At 41.6% G+C, this 13,643-nt stretch overlaps 1 protein-coding gene across 1 annotated transcript in view; it reads left to right on the top strand.

Annotated features, from left to right (window-relative positions):
- The first annotated feature begins 416 nt into the window (after window positions 1-416).
- Window positions 417-13,643, top strand: part of LOC135513577 (unconventional myosin-Ih-like) — a 39,956-nt gene continuing 26,729 nt past the window's right edge. Inside the window, exons 1-11 of the mRNA XM_064936466.1 lie at window positions 417-551; window positions 754-869; window positions 6,928-7,126; window positions 7,553-7,633; window positions 8,008-8,187; window positions 8,352-8,450; window positions 8,625-8,738; window positions 8,964-9,035; window positions 9,210-9,329; window positions 9,428-9,495; window positions 9,591-9,696. Coding sequence (XP_064792538.1) covers window positions 426-551; window positions 754-869; window positions 6,928-7,126; window positions 7,553-7,633; window positions 8,008-8,187; window positions 8,352-8,450; window positions 8,625-8,738; window positions 8,964-9,035; window positions 9,210-9,329; window positions 9,428-9,495; window positions 9,591-9,696 — 1,281 coding nt within the window. The 5' untranslated portion in view covers window positions 417-425. The remainder of the gene's footprint in view (window positions 552-753; window positions 870-6,927; window positions 7,127-7,552; window positions 7,634-8,007; window positions 8,188-8,351; window positions 8,451-8,624; window positions 8,739-8,963; window positions 9,036-9,209; window positions 9,330-9,427; window positions 9,496-9,590; window positions 9,697-13,643) is intronic.

The following is a 13,643-nucleotide window of genomic DNA, read 5'->3' as shown; positions in this document are numbered from 1 at the left end:
TTAAATGTTGGCTGTATGGTTATACAGTACACATGATATACATATGATATAATATTAATCAATTTCCTATCTCATGAAAGCACACAAATCCTTAGTTTTAGGCAAACAATATATAATTTTGCAATTGGATTGGAGAGGTGTGCCTCATTCTGTACAATTAATTTATGGACAATATTAAAGTTTTGTATAGCATTTTATATTCATCCTTCTTATCCATCCACTTTTGTTTGGATGCCTGTAAAAAAAATCACCTAGAACTACATAACTACATAAAAACATCCATAAAATGCATTCATAAGCAGTACAATAATACATTTATGAAATGCTTATCTTCTTCATTCTTCCAGTCCTTATGTAGGTACCCTTCAAATCAAATGTTATTGCCGTGTGCTTGCCTGCAGGGGTGTGCCCGGGGTCAGCTGGACATGGAGGGGGCTCTGACCGCACGGGACCGCGTGGGGATCCAGGACTTTGTCCTGCTGGACTCCCACACAAGCGAGACTGCTTTCCTAGACAACCTGAAGAAACGCTTCAGTGAGGACCTAATCTATGTGAGTTTGGTCGACTTAGTACCAACATTTAAAAACATACATAGCATGATGTATAATGACACCACTTGCAGACCCTGTTTGTTGCAATAGTTGAAGGAAAGATATATTATAAGTAACATTCTGGGAAACATTTAGAGAATGTACAGCTATCAACTTACAGATATTAACCACAGATATTAACCAGGTTTTTCTTCACATGAAGACCTATATAGGCACTCTGCTAGTGTCTGTGAACCCCTTCAAAGAGTTGGATATCTACAGTAAAAAACAGATGGATATATACATGGGCGTCAACTTTTTTGAGCTTCCACCGCATATGTGAGTGTCATATAATTAGCACGCCAATGTGTGTGTGTGTGTGTGTGTTTTTGCATATCTGTTTGCAAATCTTTTTGATTGTCAGTTGTGAGAGGATATGCCATACCATGGGATAAGCCCATACATGGTATACTGGTCATTCTACAGAAGTGGTACAAATTGGGGGTTGAATTTCTTCTCCAAATTTGTATCCTGTATCTTTCAACATATGTCAGGTAGACATATACAGTGGGGCAAAAAAGGTTTTAGTCAGCCACCAATTGTGCAAGTTCTCCCACTTAAAAAGTTGAGAGAGGCCTATAATTTTCATCATAGGTACACTTCAACTATGCTAGACAAAATGATGAAAAAAAATCCAGAAAATCACATTGTAGGATTTTTAATGAATTTATTTGCAAATTATTGTGGAAAATAAGTATTTGGTCACCTACAAACTAGCACAATTTCTGGCTTTCACAGACCTGTAACTTCTTCTTTAAGAGGCTCCTCTGTCCTCCACTCGTTACCTGTATTAATGGCACCTGTTTGAACTTGTTATCAGTATAAAAGACACCTGTCCACAACCTCAAACTGTCACACTCCAAACTCCACTATGGCCAAGACCAAAGAGCTGTCAAAGGACACCAGAAACAAAATTGTAGACCTGCACCAGGCTGGGAAGACTGAATCTGCAATAGGTAAGCAGCTTGGTTTGAAGAAATCAACTGTGGGAGCAATTATTAGGAAATGAAAGACATACAAGACCACTGATAAGCTCCCTCGATCTGTGGCTCCACGCAAGATCTCACCCCGTGGGGTCAAAATGATCACAAGAACGGTGAGCAAAAATCCCAGAACCATACGGGGGGACCTAGTGAATGACCTGCAGAGAGCTGGGACCAAAGAAACAAAGCCTACCATCAGTAACACACTACGCCGCCAGGGACTCAAATCCTGCAGTGCCAGACGTGTCCCCCTGCTTAAGCCAGTACATGTCCAGGCCCATCTGAAGTTTGTTAGAGAGCATTTGGATGATCCAGAAGAAGATTGGGAGAATGTCATATGGTCAGATGAAACCAAAATAGAACTTTTTGGTAAAAACTCAACTCGTCGTGTTTGGAGGACAAAGAATGCTGAGTTGCATCCAAAGAACACCATACCTACTGTGAAGCATGGGGGTGGAAACATCATGCTTTGGGGCTGTTTTTCTGCAAAGGGACCAGGATGACTGATCCGTGTAAAGGAAAGAATGAATGGGGCCATGTATCGTGAGATTTTGAGTGAAAACCTCCTTCCATCAGCAAGGGCATTGAAGATGAAACGTGGCTGGGTCCTTCAGCATGACAATGATCCCAAACACACCGCCCGAGCAACGAAGAAGTGGCTTCATAAGAAGCATTTCAAGGTCCTGTAGTGGCCTAGCCAGTCTCCAGATCTCAACCCCATAGAACATCTTTGGAGGGAGTTGAAGGTCTGCGTTGCCCAGCAACAGCCCCAAAACATCACTGCTCTAGAGGAGATCTGCATGGAGGAATGGGCCAAAATACCAGCAACAGTCTGTGAAAACCTTGTGAAGACTTACAGAAAATGTTTGACCTCTGTCATTGCCAACAAAGGGTATATAACAAAGTATTGAGAAAAACTTTTGTTATTGACCAAATACTTATTTTCCACCATAATTTGCAAATAAATTCATAAAAAATCCTACAATGTGATTTTATGGATTTTTCTTTCTCATTTTGTCTGTCATAGTTGAAGTGTACCTATGAGGAAAATTACAGACCTCTCTCATCTTTTTAAGTGGGAGAACTTGCACAATTAGTGACTGACTGAATACTTTTTTGCCCCACTGTATATACTACTCACACACTTTGTTTGTATTGCATACTTGAAATATTTACTTGAATTCCATACTACCCCACTAAATTTGTCACTACCGAAACATAATGAAAAATATGCAATGAAGGGAGAACCATGCACAGTAGCCCCATTCTATTACAGAGACATTTTTAAAAATGTTATTTATTTAACAAATTTACAAAATAGTGAAAACATAATTTAACAGATTTTCAAAACCTTTAAATAGAATTTATAGAAATATACATTTGTCGTCTTTAAAATGTTCAATGTTGATTTTATGAATCTGAAACTTGTTGATTTATTGAATTACTTATGCATCTAATTAATTATGTTGTTAGATGTTTATCTGTCTTTATCTGTCTTTATTTTGGCAAAATAACATGTGTTTCAGTGTCAAGTGTCAATCGGATAAATGGAGGACTGTAGATGGATATAACACATTTTAGTATAGACATTGTAAATTGAGGGCTTCCACCACTTAAAAGTTATCTACTGGGAGAGAATTCCTATGGCTTGGGAGTGATGAGCCAATGATCAGAGAGCATTGTCTTCTTCAAATTGGGATGCCTATGGTTTGTAAACCAAAGACTAAAGTAATATCCAGAAGCAAAGACCAAGATTTATACCAAAACATTCGTCCCAGATCCAGACCCAGTGAGTTGAGACCATTACAAGTTTTTTTTAAATGTATGTGGTCTTGAGTGGTTTTAAGACGAAGACCATTAAATCAAGAGTCCATGGGCACTTTCTTCAATTGTAAGAAAGTAAATTAGAGTAAACTCAAGTAAAGTACAGTAGAGTACAGTAAAGTAGGGTACAGTACAGTATAGTAGAACACAGTACAGTACAGTAGAGTAGGCTACAGTACAGTAGAGAAGAACACAGTACAGTAAAGTAGAGTCGAGTACAGTAGATTAGGGTACAGTACAGTACAGAACAGTATAGTAGAGCATGCTACAGTAGAGGAGTACAGTAGAGAAGGGTACAGTATAGTAGAGCACAGTACAGTACAGTAGAGTACAGTAGAGTAGAGTACTGTACAGTAGAGTATGGTACAGTAGAGTACAGTACAATAGAGTAGGGTACAGTAGAGCATGATACAGTACAGTAGAGTACAGTACAGTAGAGTACAGTACAGTTGAGTACATTAGAGCACAGTACAGTATACCACATAATATATATCAATGTTTGGACTCTTGGAAGGCTAGAATCCCCCCGCTGGCTAAGCATCTCAAGCCTTGACACTTTTTCCTGAAGTGTGCACTTGCCCACTAACCACATGGTGGTCCTCATTTTTTGACTCATTTTGTAATACCTGTATCTGAAGAAACAGGATAAATTCTTTGCACACTTCCAGTCAGATGCTAATTTATTTAAATTATAGCTGAGCTTTAATTAAAAGATAGTGGGACAGATAAGGCCACACAGCAAGCTAGTTGTAATTGCAGACACCTGTTGTATACTAAAGTACCCAAAAGGGCCACTGGATGTCATAATATCAGATCAATTACAAGATAGTACAGTACATGTTATAGATTTATTTATACTATAACAAAACAGATTTACACAGGGAATACCCATAGCTAACATATGGCTGACTATCTGGTGGTGGGCATGCTGGAGAGGGGTGCAATCCCGTCACCTGGTGATATTTGTAGGGGTGTGGCTTAAGGTACATTCATTTTACAGTTGAAGTCGGAAGTTTACATACACTTAGGTTGGAGTCATTAAAACTAATTTTTCAACCACTCCCCAAATTTTTGCAAGTCGGTTAGGACATCTACTTAGTGCATGGCACAAGTAATTTTTCCAACAATTGTTTACAGACAGATTATTTCACTTATAATTCACTGTATCACAATTCCAGTGGGTCAGAAGTTTACATACACTAAGTTGACTGTGCCTTTAAACAGCTTGGAAAATTCCAGAAAATGATGTGATGGCTTTAGAAGCTTCTGATAGGCTAATTGATATCATTTGAGTCAATTGGAGGTGTACCTGTGGATGTATTTCAAGGCCTACCTTCAAACTCAGTGCCTCTTTGCTTGACATCATGGGAAATTCAAAAGAAATCAGCCAAGACCTCAGAAAAAAGTGTTAGGCCTCCAGAAGTCTGGTTCATCCTTGGGAGCAATTTCAAAACGACTGAAGGTACCATGGGACCTCGCAGCTGTCATACCACTCAGGAAGGAGACACGTTCTGTCTCCTAGAGATTAACATACTTAGGTGCAAAAAGTGCAAATCAATCCCAGAACAACAGCAAAGGACCTTGTGAACATGCTAGAGGAAACAGGTACAAAAGTATCTATATCCACAGTAAAACAAGTCCTATATCTGTCAGGATTTGGCCAGGGTTGTTCCGGGTTTTGGTCACTAGATGCCCCCATTGTGCTTTTTGACCTTATGTTTTTTCCCTTGATCCCCATTATTATTTGCACCTGTGCCTCGTTTCCCCTGATTGTATTTAAACCCTTTGTTTCCCTCAGTTCTGTGCTCTGTGTTTGTATGTTAGCACCCAGCCCTAGTGTTCTGTGTACTCTTGTCGATTCCGGTGGACACTCTTGTGGAATTCTGTTTTTGTTTTTGAGTATCTCTTGAGGCTTTTTTGTGCTATACCTACCACCTTTTGGATTTGCCATTTTGTATTGAAGGACTTCTCCTTTTTTACTTTATTAAATACACCGTCTTAAGTACTGCTGTGTCTGCCTCATCTTCTGGGTTCTGCTGACTATTCGTGGCTCAGTTGGTTAAGTGACTGTTTCTCACTCCGGAGACCCAGGTTCGTAACCGGGTCCTGACAATATCAACATAACCTGAAAGGCCGCTCAGCAAGGAAGAAGCTACTGCTCCAAATCTGCCATAAAGAATACAGACTACAGTTTGCAGCTGCACATGGGGACAAAGATCGTACTTTTTGGAGAAATGTCCTCTGGCCTGATGAAACAAAAATAATGACCATCGTTAAGTTTGGAGGAAAAAGGGGGAGGCTTGCAAGCCAAAGAACACCATCCCAACTGTGAAGCACAGGGGTGGCAGCATCATGCTGTGGGGGTGCTTTGCTGCAGAAGGGACTGGTTCACTTCACAAAATAGATAGCTTCATGAAGAATTTAAAATTATGTGGATATATTCAAGCAACATTTCAAGACCTCAGTCAGGAAGTCAAAGCTTGGTCGCAAATGGGTCTTCCAAATGGACAATGACCCCAAGCATGCTTCCAAAGTTGTGGCAAAATGGCTTAAGGACAACAAAGTCGAGGTATTGGAGTGGCCATTACAAAGCCCTGACCTCAATCCTATAGAAAATTTGTGGGCAGAACTGAAAAAGTGTGTGCGAGCAAGGAGGCCTACCAACATGACTCAGTTACACCAGCTCTGTCAGGTGGAATGGGCCAAAATTCACCCAACTTATTGTGGGAAGCTTGTGGAAGGCTACCCGAAACGTTTGACCAAAGTTAAACAATTTAAAGGCAATGCTACCAAATACTAATTGAGTGTACTGTATGTAAACTTCTAACCCACTGGGAATGTGATGAAAGAATTCAAAGCTGAAGTAAATCATTCTCTCTAATATTATTCTGACATTTCACATTCTTAAAATCATATGGTGATCCGAACTGAACTAAGACATTTTTACTGGGATTAAATGTCAGGAATTGTGAAAAACTGAGTTTAAATGTATTTGGCTAAGGTGTATGTAAAGTTCTGACTTCAACTGTACACTATTTTCATGTGTGTTTCGGTAGTGACATTAAAAGGTGGGACTGCATTTTTTGAGAATGATGTTTAAAAATGAACAAAACGACTTATTAGATCAGTATGTTTCAATGTAATAAAATAACAACTCCATATGTTCCACTGAAGTAAAAGTGTTAATGCAAATTTTAAATCATTAATAGCTTCATCTTCAAACATGAAGTTTAGGAGCAAGGGATTGGAACAACCTCAACTCAATTGAAATACGTGTATAAACAATGACTTTGCACTATATTAATTTAATAATATATTTATTATTGCCTTGGACTGAATTAGAATGTATCGTCATGTAAATAATACAACATGTATACAGTGTTTATACGGCTGTCTGACAAAATACCATAGGTGGGTCCAGGCCTAAAGCATGGGAGCAGCATATAACATCATTATCATCACTGCATCGTTGAAGAAATTTGAAATCTGGAATGTGAATCTACATTTCACTTGACACTATATTTCTGTAGTTTTGCCCTGGCAGACAATGCCTACCACACCATGCTGAATGAGGCCAACAACCACTTCATCCTCATCTCGGGGGAGAGTGGTGCTGGCAAGACAGAGGCTTCCAAAAAGATCCTGCAGTACTACGCTGTGAGCTGCCCCAGTACCACCCTACTGGACAATGTCAGGGACCGGATGCTGTTGTCCAACCCTGTGCTGGAGGTCTGATCGGACAGTTCCCGTCATTCACTGTTATCACACATCTGGTCAGATCTTGTCCCAGATCTGTTTGTGTTGTCTCGCCATTGTGCTGTGCTATGGTCATTGCCATCATGACTATGTCGTACGAACAGATCTGGGACCAGGCTATCACACACCATGGATCACATAATTTATTTTGGGGTGGCAGGTAGCCTAGTGGTTAGAGCATTGGACTTGTAACCGAAAGGTTGCAAGATCAAATCCCTGAGCTGACAAGGCAAAAATCTGTTGTTCTGCCTCTGAACAAGGCAGTTAACCCACTGTTCCTAGGCCATCATTGAAAATAATTATTTGTTCTTAACTGACTTGCCTAATAAAATAAAGGTTAAGAAAAACAACATTGTTGTTAACCTCTTAGTGACTAACACCTTTGTGCTTCCTCCACAGGCTTTCGGCAACTCCAAAACACTGAAGAATGACAACTCTAGCCGCTTCGGGAAGTACATGGATATCCAGTTTGACATCCAGGTAAGGATGGATGGGTTTATGTTCTTAAAGTAAGCAGAAGGCATACCAGGGTATTGTTTCTTTCAAATATGTTTGCTGTGCTTGATTGCGCATTTGAGAAAAATTGCATCCCCACCCACCTGGCACTCACAGGCTCAAAAGATGAAGAAGAATAACACCCCTATTTCAACCCAGGGCCCATATTCACAAATCTTGTTAGAGTAGGAGTACTGATCTAGGATAGGTTGGGCCTTGTTATTGAATAAGAGGGGTGACCTGATCCTCGATCAGCACTCCTACTCTGAGACGATTTGTGAATACAGGTCCAGGTCTGGTAAGCAGTTTGTTGAGGCTAATTGGATCATTGATCATTGTCACATGTCTGGCACTCTCAGGGGGATGCCGTGGGGGGGCACATCCTGGGCTACCTGCTGGAGAAGTCCAGAGTGGTCCATCAGAACCACGGAGAGAGGAACTTCCACATCTTCTACCAGCTGGTGAAGGGAGGAGAGGAGGACCTGCTGCATCAGCTAGGCCTCGAGAGCAACTGCCAGCACTACAGCTACCTGGTGCAAGTATGGGCTACCACTGTGGTCAACTGATGTGCTAGCTCGGACTAGGCTAACTGGTGCATGCTTGGGCAACCACTGTAGTCCGCTGACGGGCTAGCTAGAGCTAGGCCAACTTGTGGGAGCCATGCATGGGTGCCACTGTAATGTTGACTCCCTCTCTCAAAAAGGGCGAGTGTGCCAACGTGGCCTCAATCAATGACAAGAATGACTGGAAGACAGTGAGAAATGCCCTGTCCGTCATCGACTTTGACGAGAGAGACATACAAGTGAGTTGCTGTCACACTGCTTGTGGAAACAGCTTTTGTCATGACATTCATTCAATTGCTTATTGTGCTATACTGTGCCCTACTACACTGTACATCATTTTCGCTTTACTACTACTCTGGCCACCACCTCAAACCTAACCCTAACCCTAACCCCCACGTCTCCATTCTCCACAGCACCTGTTAGGGGTCATCGCAAGCGTCCTCCACTTAGGGAACGTGCAGTTTGAGCCTGACAGCAAAGGCTATGCCACGTTGAACAACAGCGCTGAGCTCCTCTGGGTGTCAACAGTAAGCCTTGTTAGTCCTTAGACACTCCACAACAACACCATGCCAATGCCTTGTTAGTCCTTAGACACTCCACAACAACACCATGCCAATGCCTTGCTGGTCCTTAGACACTCCACAACAACACCATGCCAATGCCTTGTTAGTCCTTAGACACTCCACAACAATGCTTTGCAGACCACGGTCCCTGTACTTTGCTGACTTTGTGTTGTGTGTGATCATCTGTAGTTGCTGGGCGTCAATGTTCAAGTGCTGCAGGAGGGGCTGACATCCAGGAAGATTGAGGCCAAAACAGATGAGGTGAGAAGGAGAAGAGGGGTGGTGAATGACTAAATGAATGAATGAATGAATGAATGAATGAATGTCGAGAGAGAAGGCAGGGACTACACTCACTAATCATGGGCATTTCTAACTTAACTCACTCGTCAGGTCAGGTAGTTGTTAATGTGCGCCTTCTTTTTCATCAACATCCAGGTGCTCAGCCCGTTCACAGTGGACCATGCCATCTATGCCAGAGATGCCCTCGCCAAAGCCATTTATGGACGCACCTTCACCTGGTTGGTCAATAAAATCAACGACTCCATGGAAAATAAGGTTAGCAGATACAGTAAGTGAAAAGTACATGTCAAGATAAAACAGGAGCATTGGTGATCCGTGTGAATGACCACAGTTTCCTGAAATCTTTTCGACAGGACTCTTCAAGGAAGACAGTAATTGGTCTCCTAGACATATATGGCTTTGAAGTTTTCTATGTCAACAGGTAGGTGGACCTAAGTTGTGCAGTACATTGTAGAAAACTATTGGGCTACATTTTAATGTGCACTTCAATTGAAATATGTTGTCTGTCAATTCCAGTTTTGAACAGTTCTGTATAAATTACTGCAACGAGAAACTGCAGCAGCTTTTTATCCAGCTGACCTTAAAGTCGGAGCAGGAGGAGTACGAAGCAGAGAATATTGGGGTAAATGTAATTTATCTATTCTATTCTTTTGGGTTCTATTTGGTTCTGTTTAGTCAACACGTGTTATATGGCATTTTTACCTCGTCAAAGTATTACTTTGGCATTATAGGTATTGTTGAATCCTGGAATGCCTTCCCACTGGGAACAAATTGATTAAAACAATGTTGTTACAACATAATTTATCAATGTATTGTGACGTGGAATCTACGAGGAAAATTACATAGGATTTTTTATAAAGTCATCAACCTGCTGCAGTTTCAACTGTTGTTTTGAAGGTGAAATTTCACCCACAGGATTATGTCATCGGGATAACCAATTTTCAACACAGACAAACTTTGCATAAAATATGTTGAATTTGTACATTTAAAACAACGTCAGATCTTCAATGTAATATCCACTATAAGAAAACAAACTATACTGGGCAGCAACTCCTACTGGGGAGTTGATCCGTCTTTGGTCTCCCATCCATGGCTTTAACCAAGTCTCCACTTAATATATTCACTGTTGTTATATAAGACATTCTAAAGGATATGTTTAACAGAGCAAATGAAAGATAACCATATTTCAATTATATATCATCAATGTTGCAAATTTAGGCCTATATAGCATTTGGGAAGTAATCCACAGCTATCGCTTCAATTCAACCCAGGACTCAACTAAAACTAGACAATACATATAGGCCAAGGGTTTCAAGCTTTGGTTGATATCAAATGGAATTCAACAAGTTAATTAAAAAAAGACAGTGGCTTCAGAAAGTATTCACACCCCTAGACTTTTTCCACATTTTGCTGTGTTACAAATCGGGATTAAAATGGAACAAATTCAAAAAGAAATTCTCAACAATCTAAATAAAAAACTGTAATGTCAAAGTGGAAGGAACTCCAATGGTAAGCTACTCCAGTGTGTATTTGGCCTTGAGTTTTAGGTTATTGTCCTGCTAAAGATTAATTTGTCTCCCAGTGTCTGTTGGAAAGCAGACTGAACCAGGTTTTCCTCTAGGACTTTGCCTGTGCTTCGCTCTATTCCATTTATTTTTTATCAACAACCTAGTACTTGCCTATGACGAGCATATCCACAACATGATGCAGCCACCACTGCTTGAAAATATGAAGAGGGGTACTCAGTGTTGTACTTGATTTGCCCAAAATAGCACGTAACGATAGGACGCATGGGGATTGAGTAGTTCCGGTTTGTACCGACAAAACTGTGGTTATATGTAGAAACCAGACAACAAAGTTTACAGTAAGCCTCTAAAATCTCTAAATCTATATATGTCCCCAAGCAACTGATTTGTACAACAGCGAACCAATCAGTTGGTAAATGGAGCGGTGACACGAATCCAAACAACTTCTAAAATTTGTTATTACAAAAGTGGATTTGCTCAAGAAGAATGTAGAGGTGATCGTGTCACACGCACAACGAGGCATTTGAATGAATGAGCAAGATAACAAAATTAGTCTTTTGGAAACAAAGTTGCAAACATTAGAAGATGAATTGGACCAGCAAGAAAATAGAATTAGACGAAACAGCATGAGAATATTGTCCTTAACGGAAGACGAGGAAAAAGATGACCATACCAGCTATGTGGTCAAACTGATATCAGAGGAACTTCACGTGGCTATATCACCAGAAGATCTGGAACGATGCCACAGGATCGGCATGAAACAAAATAACGCTAAATACCCAAGCATGGTAACCTTCAAACTGTGGAAATGTCAAACCAAAATTAACATTCTGAGGTCACAGGGGGGAAGGAGATCAAAATCCACGGTTGGTCCATTCGATTCGGCCAGGTCCTGTCTGCTAAGCTGAAAGAGAGACGCAAGGAATACATTCCAATCAGACAGTTACTGTAGGAAAAGGGGATCAAGCCTCAGCTCTGTTCCCAGCAGTGCAGTGGGTATGGAAGGGAACGCAAAGGATGGAATTCACAAGCGCCAATGAAGCCCTAGTTACAAGAAACCTTCCCAGTTGAAGGAGGAGAGCCCCCTTCTCCGAGAAGTGGACGAAGTAGGAAAAAACAATGAGTGCACTAGACTACATACAGGGCCTAAGACCATCTTATTGTACATTGAGACCATATCCTTTCCCTCTCCCCCCAATACAATCTACAGTAGTGGCCAAAAGTTTTGAGAATGACACAAATATGAATTTTCACAAAGTCTGCTGCCTCAGTATGTATGATGGCAATTTGCATATACTCCAGAATGTTATGACGAGTGATCAGATGAATTGCAATGAATTGCAAAGTCCCTCTTTGCCATGTAAATGAACTGAATCCCCCCAAAACATTTCCACTGCATTTCATCCCTGCCACAAAAGGACCAGCTGACATCATGTCAGCGATTCTCTCGTTAACACAGGTGTGAGTGTTGACGAGGACAAGGCTGGAGATCACTCTGCCATGCTGATTGAGTTCAAAAAACAGACTGGAAGCTTCAAAAGGAGGGTGGTGCTTGGAATCATTGTTCTTCCTCTGTCAATCATGGTAACTGCAAGGAAACACGTGCTGCCATCATTGTTTTGCACAAAAAGGGCTTCACAGGCAAGGATATTGCTGCCAGTGAGGTTGCACCTAAATCAACGATTTATCGGATCATCAAGAACTTCAAGGAGAGTTGTTCAGTTGTTGTGAAGAAGGCTTCAGGGCGCCCAAGAAAGTCCAGCAAGCGCCAGGGCCGTCTCCTAAAGTTGATTCAGCTGCGGGATCGGGGCACCACCAGTACAGAGCTTGCTCAGGAATGGCAGCAGGCAGGTGTGAGTGCATCTGCACACACAGTGAGGCGAATACTTTTGGAGGATGGCCTGGGGTCAAGAAGGGCAGCAAAGAAGCCACTTCTCTCCAGGAAAAACATCAGGGACAGACTGATATTCTGCAAAAGGTACAGGGATTGGACTGCTGAGGACTGGGGTGAAGTCATTTTCAATGATGAATCCCCTTTCCGATTATTTGGGGTATCTGGAAAAAAGCTTGTCCGGAGAAGACAAGGTGAGCGCATCTGGAAAAAAGCTTGTCCGGAGAAGACAAGGTGAGCGCCACCATCAGTCCTGTGTCATGCCAACAATAAAGCATCCTGAGACTATTCATGTGTGGTGTTGCTTCTCAGCCAATGGAGTGGACTCACTCACAATTTTGCCTAAGAACACAGCCATGAATAAAGAATGGTACCAACACATTCTCCGAGAGCAACATCTCCCAACCATCCAGAAACAGTTTGGTGACGAACAATGCCTTTTCCAGCCATAAGGCAAAAGTGATAACTAAGAGGCACGGGGAACAAAACATCGATATTTTGGGTCCATGGCCAGGAAACTCCTGAGACCTTAATCCCATTGAGTACTTGTGGCCAATCCTCAAGGGGCAGGTGGAGAAACAAAAGCATGGCTTGGGTGGGAAAGGATGGAAGGTTGGGACAAGCTTGGCTTGGGTGGGTAAGGATAGGAGGTTGGGACAAGCATGCCTTGGGTGGGGTAAAGGGGCCAGAAAACAGGGAGAGTGAGGTGGAGAGGGATGGGTTTGGCTTGGGAGAGAGAGAAAGCAGAATTTAACAATACTACAATGTACATTTATTTACATTTTTTGCAAACCTGATGTAAAATGAATAAGATGAACATTAATAAGAGTTCTGGACAGATCAGGAGATGTTGAGAAATTATTATTCCTTGTTTGTCTTTATAGCTCAGTTGGTGGTTGTTGGTGAGAGTGGAGCGGGGCTCTGTCCGAGGGAGGCCTGATTCACGCAGTCTCCTCTGAACAGTTGATGTTGAGATGTGTCTGTTACTTGAACTCTGTGAAGCATTTATTTGGGCTGCAATCTGAGGTGCAGTTAACTCTAATTAATGTATCCTCTGCAGCAGAGGTAACTCTGGGTCTTCCTTTCCTGTGGCGGTCCTCATGAGAGCCTGTTTCATCATAGCGCTTGATGATTTTTGTGACTGTACTCAAA

The sequence above is a fragment of the Oncorhynchus masou genome, chromosome 25 (genome assembly GCF_036934945.1).
Source record: "Oncorhynchus masou masou isolate Uvic2021 chromosome 25, UVic_Omas_1.1, whole genome shotgun sequence".
Taxonomy (NCBI): domain Eukaryota; kingdom Metazoa; phylum Chordata; class Actinopteri; order Salmoniformes; family Salmonidae; genus Oncorhynchus; species Oncorhynchus masou.
This window is presented reverse-complemented; position numbering and strand designations above follow the sequence as displayed.